Consider the following 17,957-nt stretch of genomic DNA (forward strand, 5'->3'; position numbering starts at 1 on the left):
TATATCTTTAACCTTTGATGAAAATTTAACAAGGCACTTGTTACCTCTTCCAGATCAAAATTTTCTTTTCCCCACGTAAGAGTGGTCACAAGATTTTCATAGGTACGAGTTGAGGGCAAAGAATTTAACAGCATCAAGACCTTATCATCCTCATCAAATTTCACATCAACCCTCATCAAATCACTTATGATTTGGTTAAAAAGATTGATATGTTGATCTAGACTTGATCCTTCAACCATCTTAAGCCAATATAAATGCTGCTTAAGAAAAATTTTGTTATTGAAGGATTTATACATGTGCCGACTCTCTAACTTTCGCTAGATAGCTGCTGGAGAATCCTCCTCCATCATACGTTAGAGAACTTCGTTAGCCAAACACAAGCGTATTGTAGACATTGCCTTTGCTTTAAAATCTACCCATGTTGTCTCATCTATACCTTCCGGTCGAGTATCAAGCAAAGCCTTAGTCATTCCTTATTGTACAAGAATGTCCTTCACTCTCCTCTGCCATAAACAGAAGTTTCTGGTTCCATCGAATTTGACAACGTTGCAGAAGACGATCCAAATGCCATGACAACAATCGCTCTAATACCAATTTGTTGTGATATGGATTGACTAATGAAGATGCACAGCAAAATAAACAACAAGTAAATAATACACAACCAGAATAAGAACAACATGTTATTTTAAAGTTGAACCGATTAAATTAAAATATTTGATTTCTGGATTATTGTAGTAGATTTTATGAATGATTTAACCAGTTAAAATTATTGGTTTGATTTATTATATATATTTTGTAAAAGAATTAAAGTGAGTAGGGTTGGTTATCTCTGTTTTTCCTATTAAATACATATTTTGAGTTAGATAAATTGTGGATATGATTAAACTTGTGTTTTCAGTAAAACTAGATAATGAAAATATAACGACTGGTTTTCTAGTAGTCTATATAATTATAAGAAACACGCAAATCGTGTGGCATGAGAAAGAATATTATTGTTTAATTAAAGTTATGAGTTTTTAGTATGATATATTGATATACTGAAATGTGTGGGTATCATACTATTTTTGGAACTGTGGAAAAGAAAGTAAAGTATAGAGTATTATTATTGTTAAATTGCAATGTATGGTTTAAGAACTCCAATGGACCATAGATCGTTCGGTATCGCAGCTACAATAATGAAGAATAGAGTGCAACCACACATCTCGAGGAGAGCGTTGGTATTGAATAGTCGATTGGGCCAGTGAAGTGTAGAGTTCCCCCTAGAGTCTAGACTAGTATAGGAAGTCCAGTCGTACTAGCAGAGATGGAGTATAATTGACTTAGCCTGGTGGTAGGCCAGCTAGGGTTAAGTCTAGCCTAAGGGCCGCACAACCTGAATGGGGGGAAACATGTCGTTTATCCATTTAAGAGTGAGTTTTTATATTCATATTTGTAGATTTAACCAGAGTATAACAAAGTAGAATATATAAAAGCAGAACATATGAAAATAGAGTATAACAGAGTAGAGTATTCCATAGATTACAGTTCACAGAGTATAGTTGCAAAGTATTTACAGTACACAACTTATAATTGCAAAAGTATTAACAACTTACAGTTTATAATATTTATATAGGTGTGAGTTATAGTTTGCATGTGAAAGTTATTTTTAGCAAAGTATTATACATATTTTATACAGTGACATTACGTGTGATTAGGGCGAAGTAAACTCTCCGTTCGAGGGCTTATTGAGTAAAGCGAGTGCCCTGATAGGTATCAGTTATAGCCACGCACAAACTAAATGGGTAAGGTTACAAAAGGTATAAGAGCAAAAGGGCGTTACATATTATGGGCTTGTAATCTCCCCAATCCTTGAGAACTCTCGCTTTTAAATGATGTTGCACATGTGAATACAATTTATAAGTGTTTTAACAGTTGTTGTCGTTTAACAAATGATTATATTTTGTATACACTAAAACTTATGTTGTCACACACTGATAATAATTTATTTCATCCTTACTGAGAGGTGTCTCACCCCATCATTATCATATCATTTTTCAGATGCCATGAGAAGTATAGTAGTAATCAGAGTGCGTAGTGGAAGTGTGAGTGGGACTAGATAGTGAGATTTAGAATAAATGTTAATTTTGTTATTCTAGTTTATCTTGAAATTCCTAAGGATGTATTAAATTGATTTTGGAGATATTGTTGATATTTTATTTATGTTTTGATGAGTTTATAACTTCATTGTGATACTAGAGTGGTTTTATTGTGATATTGGAATTTTTATTGTAATCAAAGATGGTTTTTAGTACTCTGGTAATTGCTATGGAGACCTTCCCTTGTGTATTTGTGAGGTATCAGAGATTTTATTTAGAATAACACCCTGAGCCCCACTTGGCGGGTTCGGGGTGTTACACGACTGAAGTCTTTGTAAAGTTCATTTTGACCCTAACTTTTGACCATGGGACTTGATAGTTATTAAGAAAAGATTTTTCTATGAAAAATGTTGGTCATAGGGTCTGTCTACGGTCATCACCGAGCTTCCATCTATATTATGCATGCAATACATTATTACAACCAAATGGAAAACAAAATGCAATTATAAATTAAAATATATGTCTTCTTTTCCTCTTTACTCCTTTGTCTTCATGGAATGCATCAGTATTATGTGCTCTTTAAGTGTTTCTGACTTCAATTTCCCTTTGTCTTATGTGCATGCCAAATTAAAACCCCGCACAAGCACTTAACGCACAGATAAGACACTTGTGTTTTATCAACATCAAAATAGGAATCAGATTCAAAAAGTCAACAATAGATGAAAAGATTAAGGCAAAAGGCATTGATGTCTCGAAGGTTTGATGACATATGCATACCTCTCTAAAATTTCAAGAATTTCATACTCTTCCTATGAGATTTGGCTAAAAATGCAACTTTTCCCTCTAGTTCCAAAAATCCTGCAAAACTCTTTGGCATTTGATTGTTGGAACAATTATATCCTCTTCTTGTGCTAATCTTTTTCAAATATCATGGAAGTTCGTTTATTTTTACCCAAACTCAATTGGAATCTGTCGGATTTTTAAAACCTCAAGAGGAGTCGTATTATTTTGACAAAATTTAGGGAAGATCTATCAAGTTTTTGAAACCAAGAGGAAGTTTGCATCTTTTGATCCAATCTTATGGGAAATAACTATATTTTGCCCAAAAATTTAATAAAAATATATTTTTATTGTTTTTAAATTCATAAAAATTCTAAATATATAACTTATTTCAACAAAAATATTAATAAATTTATTATAATTATATTGTGATTTGTTATCTAAAATCTATAATGGTTATTTTTTGTTTACTTAATATTCAATCAATAAATTCTTTAATTTTCAAATAAATTTAACATAATTTTGGGGTTACTTCTGTGTCTATCATTTTTTTAGGAATTTAATTTTCAGAGGATATATTATTATTTACCTAAATGATGCTAAACAATTTTGCAATAAATTTAAAAGATTTTAAAGAAATCTACTTATACTATATTCGAGAGTATGAATTTCAAACCTCAAATTTAAATTCGAGCGAATTTGAAAAATTTTCAATATAATTTTATATTATGATTAATCCAAATTCAAGATCTTTCCGAACAAAGGGTTATATTCTTTTGAAATATACTAATTTCATAATACTATTATATATATTTTTATCAACTGTATATTTAGGTTCAACATTTTTAGCTTAAAATTTTAACCCATTCAAATAACAATTTTAAATATAAATTTGTTTAATTTTCCCGAGTTTAGTTTTTAAAAAGTATTTTATCTTATTTTTAAAAGGTTAATATATAAATTTAAAATGATTTATACTATTTTTATTTTTCATATGATATGCACATTTATATTTTTATATAGTGTATAAATAATAATAATAATAATAATAATTAGGACACGATACTACTAAAATTTTACTGATTATTTATATAATTTTATTTACAAATAATAAAGATACCATTCGGTTATGAGAGTTGAAGTTGGACTTAAAATTTAAATATGTGTAGTTTTAAATGAAATGCAGTGAAAAATTAATCCTTTAAATGAAATGCAGTGAAAAATTAATCCTAAAACCCGCCCTGCGGACACATCCCGAAGGGCTATCTCTAGTCCGTTATGCTATTTTTCACACTCCCCCTTCCTCCGCAGGTGCAATCCTTGATGTCATTCTACCTTTCCTCCATGGCTACCTTCACTGTTCACATCTCTCGTATCACCCGCTACATCCCTTCATCCTCTTCTCTCTCTTATCCCTTTCTCGACCCCTTCTTTCCTAGCTCCTCATCATCTCTTCGCAAGCCTCTACGCGTTGCTTTTCGCCGTAATCCTCATCGCACCTTCTGCTTCTTGGGCCGACACTTCTCTCGGCGGCTGAATGTCGCCGCATTGAGCTCCGGAGGTAGCGTTAATCTGTTTAGCTCATTCATCTTCTTTGAGTAATTCTACAGAACGGGTTGTGTTGTTGGCGAACTTTAGTTATTCTGTTTGGTCGCTGAGAAAATTTTGGCCCGACAAAAAAATTGAAATGGAAGTTTGGACATTGAATTTTTTATTGTACGTTATGATAACGTAAAGACTCCAGTTAATAAAGTTTGCATTTTACATTTGTCAGAAGTCGTTAGGTGTACTGGATTTTTTTTGAGTCTTTCCACATACTCAATTCTATGAATTTCTTACTGGTATTACTATCTTTAATGAAAACTCAGCTCGCTACTATGACGAAATTTTCAATATTTTGCAGACCGGAATAATACTGTTGAGGCTGTTGGTGAAAGATATGATGTCATCGTCGTTGGAGGAGGACATGCAGGGTGCGAGGCTGCCCTTGCCTCAGCTCGTTTAGGGGCAAAAACTCTTCTTCTTACGCTAAATATTGATCGCATTGCTTGGCAGGTCAACATATTATTATTATTATATTATTATTGTTATTATTATTATTTTTTGTTTTTTTTGTTTGATGAAGTAAATACATGTATCCCTGTGAAAAAAAGAAAAAAAGGGTCTTCAAGTGGGATCATCAAGTACATCTGGAGCCTGGAGTATAAACTACAATGAAGCAGACAAGTTCTTTACACAGTCTACAGTAGAATCAAAATTTTTCCAAAAGTGCAGGGTAGTGATCCAAAAAGATTTACTAGCTCTTTGGTTCTAGGAATCTTTGAGGATTCCCATGAATTGGGAATTTTTGATACACATGTTTGGTTCAGGGTGGAATCCATCAGCAAAATGCTTTCACTTATTTTTTGGTAATTCAAATTCCCATTGGAATGGCATCTTCACTTTTTTTCCCCTTCCTAACTAAAAAATACAGCAAGGAAATGGCGTCTGCACTTCCTCAACATCTTTGGCAACTACCCAACTAATTCTCAACATTACTCGCATTAATCAGGCACCAAATGTTTTTCACACATTTGGATTGTAGTAACAGGTTATTTTCTGTTTCTTCTCCTTTTTGTGCTGTAAACAATGATTAACCATATACAATGTTGTGATAATGGATCGGATAATGAAGATACACAGCGGAAATTAAACAACAGGTAAATAAAAACGTACACAACCAGAATAACAACACAAAGATTTACGTGATTCGACAAAGCCTACATCCACGGAAGCAATGACATACAAATTTTCACTAAGAAAATCAAGATGTACATAATACACTTATCTAATGATCATCCTCTCTCTCATATATGCCCAGAATAACATATATAAAAGTTTCTCGGAGGTTTTCCCCCATTTGCCCAACCACCCAACATTCAAAATTCAAAAATTCTGAAAAATTGCTTGCAGCCGAGGCGCCTCTCGTCAACGAACACAAGGCTTCGTCGACGAGACCAAGAAGACCCTTTGTCGACGAGAATAGACTTTCGTTGATGAATCCACAAGTCTAAAATTTCCTGCTCTCTGTAATTACTCGTCGACGAACTTCAGAGCCTTCGTCGATGAGCCTCTATTGTCCCCTCGTCGACGAACATAAGCCCTCGTCGACGAGGCTGCTGTGCTATCCCTTTCATGTTTTTCCTTCTTCCTTCTTTGCTTATAAAAACAAAAGTATAAGAGTCACAAATAACAATCTCCGCCGTGGCAATTATACGCCCCTTAGTAGAGTCCCGAAAAACATGATCAGCTCCACCTTGAACTTGAAAACGTTAGGTTTGGGCTTGTCTCCCTTCAATCACTTGGAGACATGTCTCTGAAGTAACTGATTCAGACAGAATATCTGCTACATTATCAGATATATGAACTTTCTCTAACACAAGTTCACCCGAAGAAATCAATTCCCGAACCCTGTGAAATCTCACATCAATATGCTTGGTTCTAGCATGATATACCTGATTTTTCGCCAAGTAAATGACACTCTGACTATCACAATGTAGCACCACACCATCTTGCTGTATTCCCAGCTCTCTGATTAAACTAGTAAGCCATAAGGCTTTCTTTGCAGTTTCGGCAATTGCCATATATTCCGCCTTAGTCGTGGACAATGCAACCAGAGACTGTACCATGGATCTCCAATATACCGGTCCTCCTACAAGGGTAAATACATATCCCGTTGTAGACCTTCTATCATCCATATCTCTAGCATAATCTGCATCAACAAACCCCATAACTGAAGGACAACCTTGTTGCTTGCTGAACGTAATGCCATGTCCCGATGTACCCCGCAAGTATCTGAATATCCATTTAATGGCTTCCCAATGCTGCCTTCCTGGATTAGAGAGAAACTTGCTCATCACGCTTACTGCATGTGCCAAATTTAGCCTTGTACATACCATGGTATACATTAAACTCCCCACAACACTAGCATAGGGGGCCTTTGACGTGTCCCAGATTTCCTCATCTGAACTTGGGCAATTTGCAGTAGACAACTTAAAATGATTCGCTAAAGATGTACTCACCGGTCTTGCATCAGCCATACTAAACCTCTCCAACACCTTCTGCACATAACCGCCCTGAGATAACCATAATCTCCCTGTAGTCTTGTCACGGCGAATCTCCAACCCAAGTATTTTCTTGGTTGAACCAAGATCCTTCATGTCAAATTCCTTATGCAATAGATCCTTTAATTGATTCACCTCAGTTAAATCCTTTGCGGCTATCAACATGTCATCGACGTACAATAACAAGAAAATAAGAGAACCTTCCTCAAGTTTATTCACATAAACGCAACAATCATACTCACACTGTTTGTAGCCAATCTTGATCATGTAGGAATCAAACCATTTATACCATTGCCTTGGAGACTGTTTCAGCCCATAAAGAGACTTCTTCAACCTGCAAACAAAATTTTCTTTTCCTGATTCAATAAATCCCTCCGGCTGTACCATGTAGATTTGTTCCTCCAAGTCATCGTGAAGAAATGTCGTCTTCACATCCATTTGTTCCAAATGAAGATCGTAATGAGCTACCAACCCCAACACAATTTTAATAGAAGTATGTCATATCACTGGAGAAAAGATCTCATCATAATTTATTCCCTTCTTCTGTGAGTATCCTTTTGCCACCAACTGTGCCTTGAATTTCTCTCCTTCCTTTTCTAAAATTTCATCCTTCTTCCTATACACCCGTTTGCAACCTATCGGTCTCTTTCCATCTAGAAGCTCCACCAAGTCCCAAGTTTGGTTCTTATGCAAATATTTCATCTCCTCATTCATTGCTCCCATCCACTTATCTTTCTCCTGGCCGTGCACTGCCTCTTGAAAGGTAGTTGGATCATTGCAACAAGTAAGAAAGACATAAGATACTAACTCATCAAAACCATACCTTGATGGAGGCCTGATAGTGCGCCCGGACCTCCGTATAGGAATATTGTCGACTTGTTGGTTTCTCAAGTTAGAGCTCCCTGCAACCACGGGACCATGATCATTTCCGTTGCCCTGAGCTTCCAACTCCACTTGCACAACATGTTCATTTCTGCTCCAGCTTTCTGGCTCCTGTTTCCGATCATCAAACTCTTGAGTATGCTTCACCATAGCCTTCTCATCAAAGACTACATCTCTATTGATCACCACCTTGTTTGTTATTGGGTCCCACAACTTATATCCCTTCACACCCTCTAGATACCCCAAGAAGATGCAACGACGAGACTTCGGGTCAAGCTTAGATCTCTCCTCACAAGACACGTGGACATAGGCTGGACACTCGAATACCTTCAATCCGGAGTAGTCTACTGCATTTCCCGTCCAAACCTTTTTCACTACTTTACCCGCTAGTGATGCCCTTGGTGATTGGTTTACCAGAAAACAAACCATACTAACTGCCTCGGCCCAGAAATTCTTTGGTAGCCCCGCATTCAATCTAAGACACCGAGCCCTATCAGCAAGAGTCCGATTCATCTGTTTTGCCACACCATTTTGCGGAGGTGTCCGGCAAACTGTAAAATTTCTCTTGATGCCCTGCTCTGCCAAAACTCCATAAACCGAGAATCAGTGTACTCAGTCCCATTATCCGACTTTAAGTATTTGATTCTCCTCCCTGTCAGGTTTTCCACTTCAGTCTTCCAAATCTTAAACTTGGCAAACGTACTAGATTTGTGATGCATGAAGTAAACCCAAACCTTCCGTGAGTAATCATCAACGAAACTAACGTAATACACATGTTGACCCTTTGATGCAACTCTAACTGGGCCCCAAACATCTGAATGCACATAGTCAAGAATTCCTTTTGTCTTGTGAGTAGCTGAACTGAATTTTGCCCTATTCTGTTTTCCAAGAACACAAAATCTATCAAATTCCAACTGACATGATTTCAAACCTTTCAACAATTTTCTTTTATGTAGTTCTTTCATGCCATGCTCCCCCATATGTCCTAGGCGCATATGCCACAAGACGGTCTCATCTGATTTAGCATCCACAACTGCAACTCCACCTACAACAGTAGTTCCCTGTAATGTGTAAATATTTCCATCCAGTTTCTGCACTTTCATTACAGTCATATTACCTTTCCATACCGTTAGAATTCCACCTTTGGACTTGTAATTGAAGCCATTACAATCCAAAGTGTCAAGTGATATCAAACTCTTTATCGACTTAGGTATATATCGTACATTACACAATGTTCTTATAGCACCATCAAACATTTTTATCTTTACATTTCCTATGCCAATGATCTTACAAGAAGCATCATTACCCATAAGAACTGATCCAGAGTTTACTAACCTGTAAGTGCTGAACCACTCCTTGTTTGGAGTCATGTGATAAGAAGATGCCGAGTCAAGTGTCCAAGAGTTCATTAGATTATCCGACTCCGCTGAAACTGATAGAACATTACCATCTGCTGAATCCTCTTCACGAACAACATCCACAGATTTTGAAATCCCCTCATGCTTATTAGCATTTCCCTTCTTCCAATCTGAACACTCTGGTTTCACATGCCCTTTTTTACCGCATTTATAACTTCGGATTTCCTTCTTCTTCTTGGATTGATTTCGGGATTTCTGATTAGACCCATTCTTAAACTTTCCTTTGCCTCGCTCATTGCTACCTTTTATCACAAGTCCTTCTCCTTCACCACAAATCTTCAATCTTTGATGAAAATTCAACAATGCACTTGTTACCTGTTCTAAATCAAGAGTTTCTTTTCCCCACGTTAGAGTGGTCACAAGATTTTCATAGGTATGAGTTGAGGGCAAGGGATTTAACAGCATCAAAGCCTTATCATCCTCATCAAACTTCACATCAACTCTCATAAGATCACTTATGATTTGATTAAACGCATTGATGTGTTGATTTAAACTAGATTCTTCTACCATCTTAAACCAATATAAACACTGCTTAAGAAAAAGTTTGTTATTGAGGGATTTAGACATGTACCAACTTTCTAACTTTCGCCAGATAGCCGCTGGAGAATCCTCCTCCATCACCTGATAGAGAACTTCGTTGGCCAAACACAAGTGTATTGTAGACGCTGCTTTTGCTTTCAAATCTACCCATGTTGTCTCATCCATTCCTTCCAGTTGAGTATCAAGCAGAGCCTTAGCCATTCCTTGTTGCATAAGAATGTCCTTCGCTCTCCTCTGCCATAAACCAAAGTTTCTGGTTCCATCAAATTTGACGATGTCAAACCTTGCAGAAGACGATCTCGATGCCATAACAACTTCGCTTTGATACCAATTTGTTGTGATAATGGATCGGATAATGAAGATGCATAGCCAAAATTAAACAACAAGTAAATAAAAACGTACACAACCGGAACAACAACACAAAGATTTACGCGGTTCGGCAAAGCCTACATCAACGGAAGCAATGACACACAAATTTTCACTAAGAAAATCAAGATGTACACAATACACTTCTCTAATGATCATCATCCTCTCTTTCATATATGCCCAAAATTAACATATACAAAAGTTTCTCGGAGGTTTCCCCCCATTTGCCCAACCACCCAACATTCAAAATTTAAAAATTCTGAAAAATTGCTCACAGCTCAGGTGCCTCTCGTCGACGAAGCCCTGACGAGACCAAGAAGACCCTTTGTCGACGAGAACAGACTTTCATTGACAAATCCAGAAGTCTGAAATTTCCTGCTCTCGATAATTACTCATTGACAAACTTCAGAGCCTTCATCGACGAGCCTCTGCTGCCCCCTCGTCGACGAACATAAGCCCTTGTCGACAAGGCTGCTGTGCTGCCCCTTTCATGTTTTTTTTTCTTCCTTCTTTGCTTATAAAAACAAAAGTATAAAAGCCATAAATAACATACAACACTCTCTTCTTCAAGTTATCTTGGGAGAATCCTGTACTAGAGTGCTTCGCAAGCACTAAAGAAACTTTAGAAGGGCCTTTAGATTTCCAAATGTCTTGGAATTGATTTTTCCTTCCACCCTATCAATTTTATGAAGAAAGAATACTAGGACTAACTGCGAGACCGTTGATTTTGAATGAATCTAGATACTTTGTTCACATATGCCTTTGATCCCACATGCTTGGAGAAGGCCTAGCACATTTGTGAACTGAATTACTTTGTGATCATTGAAAGTGCTCCTGAAGATCAAGTTCAGACTAGAGTGGTTTTCAGTATATATCACAATAGTGGACCAATCTATTTTTATCAATGACAAATTTGAACAAATTAGGAAATGGAAGCTTTAAAGCCTTATCCCGCACATCTTGCTAGAAAAGGACTTTGTTGCCACTGCTCACCTCAAACTTGATACCTGCAAAAAATCCTCATGAGCCCTTACTAATAAATTTCCAAAGCCCAACCCCATTAGGGTTTCTAGTTTCTACTCTCAATACAAACAACAACAAGCCTTAAGTCCCACTAGGTGGGTTCGGCTACATGAATCTTTTTTTGCCAATTCACTTGATCAAGAGCATTTTCCTCTATTATATTAAGGGTTGCTAAATCTTTCTTCACTAGCTCATTTCAAGTTATTTCAAGCCTACCCCTACCCCTTTTATTGCCAGAAACAATAACTAACTCACTCCTCCTCACATGTGCTCTATTAGACTTGCATTTCAAATGCCCAAACCATCTAAGCGGTCCCTGCCTTATCTTGTTTTCAATTGGTGCTATGCCTAAATGACTATGTATATGCTCAATTCTTACTCTATCTTCTAATGTGAAACCACTCATCCACCTGAGCATTCGCATCTCAACAACTTTTATCCTTTGTACATACTGTTTCTTAGTTGCCCAACATTTTGAACCATAAATCACAGCTGACCTTATAGCCATATTATAAAACTTTCATTTTAATTTTAAGGATATTCTACAATCACACAACACATCCGACACACTCCTCCATTTTACTCAACCTATTTTAATTCTATGTACTACATCTTCTTCAATTTCCCCTTCAGCTTGTATAATAGGTCCAAGATATCTAAATTTATCAGTGCTATTAATATCTTGATTGTCAAGTTTAAACTTCTCTCTATTGCTACTCCTTACATTATTGAAATTGCATTCCATATATTCTGTCTTATTCCTACTAATCCTAAACCCTTTAGACTCTAATGTGACTCTCCAAAGTTCTAGCTTAGATTCTACTTTGCTCCTACTATCATCAATCAACACGATATCATCTGCAAACAACATACACCAAGGAATCTCATTTTGGATATTTTTAGTTAGTTCATCAATTACTAAAGTAAAAAGCTAATGACTCAAAGTAGAACCTTGATGTACACCTACTGTGATTGGAAAATCTCTAGATTCTCTTCCTACAGCCCTAACGCTAGTCAATATTCCATCATACATATCCTTAATAACCTTTATATATTTACTGCAAACTCCCTTCTTTTCTAAGACTCACCAAATAACGTTAATATGGTTGGGGTTTGGAGGGAAAACCTCTGGAAACTATTTATATGTCTTATTGCATGTATTTAGAGTGTTGGTTGATACTTGTTGAGAGAATTGAGAGGCTTCTTGTATTACTCTTGTAATTTACACAAGAAGATAGTGAATCCTTACCGTTTGCTCCCATGGATGTAGGCATTGCTGAACCACATAATTCTTGGTGTCATTGTTATTGTTTTTGCTTTCATTTACTTGCTGTGGTTGTGGAATTGTTCTGTATTCACCATTTAAGTGCTGCATTGTTTGTTTGATCCTTATACAAATATATAATCCGTTGTGCATATTTGGGGGTTTTACACATCAAATTGGTATCAGAGCATTGTTGTAATGACTTTTGGATCTTCATTTGCGAAATTTGACATTATCAAGTTTGATGGAACTGGGAATTTGGATTTGTGGCAGAGAAGGGTGAAGAATCTCTTAGGGCAGCAAGGCATGGTGAAGGTCTTATACGGAATTCAATCGGAAGGCATGGATGAAGTAACTTGGAATAAATTGGAGGCAAAGGCAGTATCAACCATCCGTTTGTGTTTGGTTGATGACGTGTTGTATCACATCATGGATGAAGATTCTCCGGCAGCAGTTTGGCGTAAATTGGAAAGCCGGTATATGTCCAAGTCTTTATCAAACAAACTTTTTCTTAAGTAAAGGCTGTATTGGCTTAAGATGATGGAGGGTTTAGATTTGAACTAGCATATTAACACTTTCAATCAGATTGTGAGTGATTTAGTGCATGCTGATGTAAAGTTTAAGGAGGAAGACAAGGCGCTGATGCTATTAAATTCCCTACTTGCGTCTCAAACTTATGAGAACTTGGTTTACCGCTCTTACATGGGGCAAGGAAAAACTGAATTTGGAAGAGGTGACAAGTGCATTGCTTGGTTTTCATCGAAGAAAAATGGCAAGCGATGACGTTTCACATGGTGAAGGGCTTGTGGTGAAAAGTAACCAAGAACATGGGAGACGTAAGTCTCAGAGCATATCTCGATTGCAGTTCGAGAAGAGGAAGGACGTGAAGTGTTTTATGTTAGACTACTATTTTACCTAAAAGTTTAAGTTAGTAGTTTGTGGGCCAACAATGTATATCAAGCTTTAACTCTCTGCCGCACATGAGCCCGATAGCACGTGGAGAGATAAACAAATGATAAATAACACCAAAGAATAAACGCGGGTGACAAGACTAGAACCCAAGATTTCTTGGTAATCTAAGCTCTGATACCATGTTAGATTATCACTTTACCTAAAAGCTTAAGCTATTAGGTTGTGGGCCAACAATGTATATCAAGTTATAACATTTTAGGTATGGTAAAATTGGGCACATAAGACCAGAATGTCCGGAGTAGAAGAATGGGAATGCTGAAAATCAACAGGGTCCGTCAAAATCTGAAAATGTAGTGGAAGGAGACTCAGGGTGCAATGATGGTGATATGCTATGTGTTTCATCGGGTTCAGAGTGCCTTACAGATGATTCTTGGATCTTAGATACCGGATGCTCTTATCACATGAAAGCAAATAGAAAATGGTTCAACACCTGTAGGTAAGTTAATACTGGTTGTGTTTTGATGGGAAATGATATTTCATACAAAATATTTGGTATTGGAAATTTCAAAATCAAAATATATGATGGTGTTGTGAGAACCGTATGTGATGTAAGGCACGTACTGAGTCTAAGGAAGAATGTAATTTCATTAGACACTTTAGACTGTAATGGATATAGTTACAAGTCTAAACGTGGGGAATGAAAGTGTGTGAAGGCGACTCTATAGTGATGAAAAGAGAAAAGGTAGCAGGAAATATCTATCCACTATAGGGTATTACGGTTGTAGGTGGAGCTGCAGCTATAGAATCTGAGTCAGATATTTTGTGGCATATGTGGTTAAGGCATATAGGTGACTACATGCATTCAAATGTTTGGGAACTGGTGAGGATAGCATCACAGGTCAGACATATGTTTATCGTGGGTGTATCACAAAAGGTCTTAATGTATCTCATGTGGCATAAGCCTAATGTGTTTCCCAGGTTTAACTTGTGGTTGAGGTGGAGAACCAGACTAGGAGAGAAATCCTCATGTTAGACATGAGAATTGAGTACGCCGGTTTCGTTTAAGGAGTTTTGTGAGCAGGGAAGGTTATATGCAGGGCTTGCAAGGTTCTTCTTGGTGAAGTTAATGAGTATAGCACATTTTTCGTGTGACTGATCACAAAAGGTACCGCTAGATGGGAGAGTTGCCGGTGAATTGTGGGCAGGTTTTGCGGCAGGCTACTCGGTTGTGAATGGATGTCCACCAGTGCACTATTCTAGTGATGGAGGATTTAGGCTTGGTGTTATGTCCGGATAGTATATCTTTCAGGGGTATAAGAAAGGTGGGTGCAAGCTGAGTGATCCTATGGCAAACAAAGGGGTGATCGAGGACATGACTTTTGGAGATAAAGCTATGATCGAGGACATGACTTTTGGTGATAAAGTCATGAAGCACCGTACTCAGGTAAAAGAAGAGAAACAAACGCCAGAAAACTGTGGTAGCAACAAATATGTAATTCAGGTAGAGTTAGATACTCAGGGCAGAAATGCGGGGAGTTCTATCTCGGGTCAATAGTATCACGGTATGAATGTGCATGTGATGCAGGTGGAGCAATAGACTCAAGGCAGAGATGACATTGTTTATATTGCAGTGAGTTTCAGCTCGGGAGACTAGCAGGATCACGGTGGGGCCATGTGCACTATCAGACCACCACTTTGTTATAAATTTGGCATTTTGGTGTTATAGGCATTCATTACTACTAGTAGTAAGGTTCTTGCTATTTTTCAAGTTGTAATGCATGGCAAAGGGAAAAATAGATGATAAGTGTTATGGTGGAGGAAATGGAGGTATTGCATATGTACCAGGCATATGTACCAGGTGTGTGAGTTGGTGAGACTTCCAGTGTGGAAGAGGGTGATAGGATGTAATGGGGTGATGTACCTGTTGTGTGTGAATGACATGTTATTGGTTGGGAAGACTTTGACTGAGACTTATCTGTTGGAAATTTTGTTGAAAGTTTTTGACATGAATATGTTGGGTACGTCCAAGAAGGGTCTTGGTTTGAAGATTCGCATAGACAGAGCTGCAGGAAGATTGATGTTATCTCAGGGTAGCTTTGTGGATGGAACCACAGGGAGACTTTGTTTGCTAGACGGGAGGCGATCCTAACCTAATGTGCCAAGTTCAAGGTGGATCAGCAGGTTCATGTTTTAGGTTTCTCCTAAGGGGCATATGTTCGCCAAGGTGGAGATTGTTGTGAATGTGGCTCACATTCTATAGGGAAAGCATGAAGGAAATCAGGGTGTAGTAGTGCAGCAAGGCAAACCGTCGACGATAGCCTTGTAATTTTTGATGGTTTGGCTCGGGACACTTAGTGCAGATTTAAAATATTGAATGGGGAACATTAATATGGTTCAGTTTTGGAGGGAAAACCTCTGGGAACTCTATTTATATGTCTTATTGGGTTCTTGTATTACTCTTGTAATTCACACAAGAAGATAGTGAATCCTTTCTGTTTGCTCCCGTGGATGTAGGCATTGCCGAACCATGTAATTCCCGGTGTCATTGTTATTGTTATTGCTTTCATTTACTTGCTGTGGTTGTGTAATTGTTCTGTATTCATCATTTAAGTGCTGCATTGTTTGTTTGATCCTTATACAAATATATATTCCTCTGTGCATATTTGGGGGTTTTACACAACAATGTTGAATAGATTTGTTAACCAAATAATTCCTTTATCCCCTAAACATTTCCAAACTTCAATTTGTATTTTATCTGGTCCTATAGATTTCCCAATTTTCATCTTTCTTAATCCCATCTTAACTTCAAGGACTCTAATTTTGGGAATAAATCTCCTTTTTTTAGTCTTCGTCTCATTTGCCGCTTCCAAGTTCAATATTTCATATTGGTTTTCATTAAACAACTTATCAATGTATTTCTGCCACCTCTCTTTTATGTCTTCTTCTCCAACTAAGACATTCTCATCCTTTATACATTTTACATCACCTAAATCTTTGCATTTTCTTTCTCTTACTCTAGCAAGTTTATAGATGTGTTTTTCTCTTTCTTTTGTATGTAATTTAGTATATAAAGTGTCATAAGCTCTATGTTTAACTTCACTAATAGTATTTTTCGTATTTTTTCTCCCTTCTTTATACTTTTTAGGATTTTCTATATTTCTACAATTTTTCCTTATTTTATACCAATTTCATTTTATCTAAACGACTTTTTAGACTTTTTGATTCCCCAACCAACTTTCTGTACTTCCCAAGTATCTTCCTTTGGACTCACCTAAAACCTATTTTCCATAGAATTTGCAATCTTATTCCACACAGTATTTGCATCAACCTTATCCCCTACTAACCAATCACACTCTTTGTTCATTTTATCTTTGAATTTTACTATATTATTTCCCTTCAAATTCTACCGTCGAGTTCTCTTGTGCTGATTTATGCTACTCCTCTTCCAATTTTTAATATGTATATCTAATACTAAGACTCTATGCTGAGTAGCCAAACTTTCACCTAGAATAACTTTACAATCTTTACAAGATAGATGATCCCCATTCTTAGTTAAGAAGAAATCTATTTGACTTCTATTATACCCACTCTTGAAGGTTATTAAGTGTTTTTCTATTTTTATAAAACAAGTATTCAGTATAACCACATTGTAAGACATGACAAAATCTAAGATTGTATTATCGGCTTCATTTTTATCTCCATATCCATGGTCTCCATTTATCCTCTCATATCCTGTATTATCCTTTCCAATGTGACTATTCAAATTAGCTTCTATGAATGTAAGACATTGGTATCTCTTGTACAATACTATCCATATCTTCCCAAAATTGTCTTTTAATATTTTTTGCTAAGCCTATTTGCGGAATGTACACACTAATGACATTCACTATCTCTAGGCCTAAAGCTATCCTGATTTTAATGTTCCTATTCCCTATTCTTTTAACATCTACTACATTATCTTTTAGGTCTTTGTTAATAATAATACTCACCCCATTTTTATGTTTCTCTTTACCAGCGTACCAAAGTTTAAATCCTGATTTTTCAATTTCTCGAGCTTTCTTTCCTACCCATTTCGTCTCTTGAAGAAAGATTAAGTTAATTTTCCTTCTACACATTATTTTCACTATTTCCATACTTTTACTCGTAAGAGTATTCCAAGCTGCTAATCTAATCTTATTTTCTTGTGCTAACTTATTACCCTTTCCTGTTTATATTGACCCGATCTATTCCCTTGACCTTGGTGAACTTGGTAATAATTCATGATAATAAGATCTGAAAAGTTTTATGCTGGCTGTCAGCTGCCTAACACAACCCTACTTCTTTACCTGGGCTTGTGTATACAAAGAATTTGTGTTACACAAGCGAAGAACACATTTATTAGTTTGTTGTTGTTTTTTTCCTTTTTTTCTTCTTCTTTTTCACATAGACAATTTTCTAAATCACACCCTACAACTAGTAGAAACCACACACACAATATGATGCAATAAAAAAAATGCATTATGACTTTTTGCCTTTTGCATATTAGGTGGTTGCCTAGTTCTCCAAAAATTTTGGAGGTTTCTTGACAGATGCTTTCCTAGAGGGCTTTTTATGA

At 36.7% G+C, this 17,957-nt stretch overlaps 1 protein-coding gene across 2 annotated transcripts in view; it reads left to right on the forward strand.

Annotated features, from left to right (window-relative positions):
• Window positions 1-4,121: 4,121 nt before the first annotated feature.
• LOC131153191 (uncharacterized) overlaps window positions 4,122-17,957 on the forward strand; it is a 135,496-nt gene continuing 121,660 nt past the window's right edge. For both annotated transcript variants that reach the window (XM_058105336.1, XM_058105343.1), the window contains exons 1-2: window positions 4,122-4,416; window positions 4,759-4,910. In XM_058105336.1, the coding sequence (XP_057961319.1) occupies window positions 4,134-4,416; window positions 4,759-4,910 (435 nt within the window). In that variant the 5' untranslated portion in view covers window positions 4,122-4,133. The remainder of the gene's footprint in view (window positions 4,417-4,758; window positions 4,911-17,957) is intronic.

The sequence above is a fragment of the Malania oleifera genome, chromosome 1, assembly GCF_029873635.1.
Source record: "Malania oleifera isolate guangnan ecotype guangnan chromosome 1, ASM2987363v1, whole genome shotgun sequence".
Lineage (NCBI taxonomy): Eukaryota > Viridiplantae > Streptophyta > Magnoliopsida > Santalales > Ximeniaceae > Malania > Malania oleifera.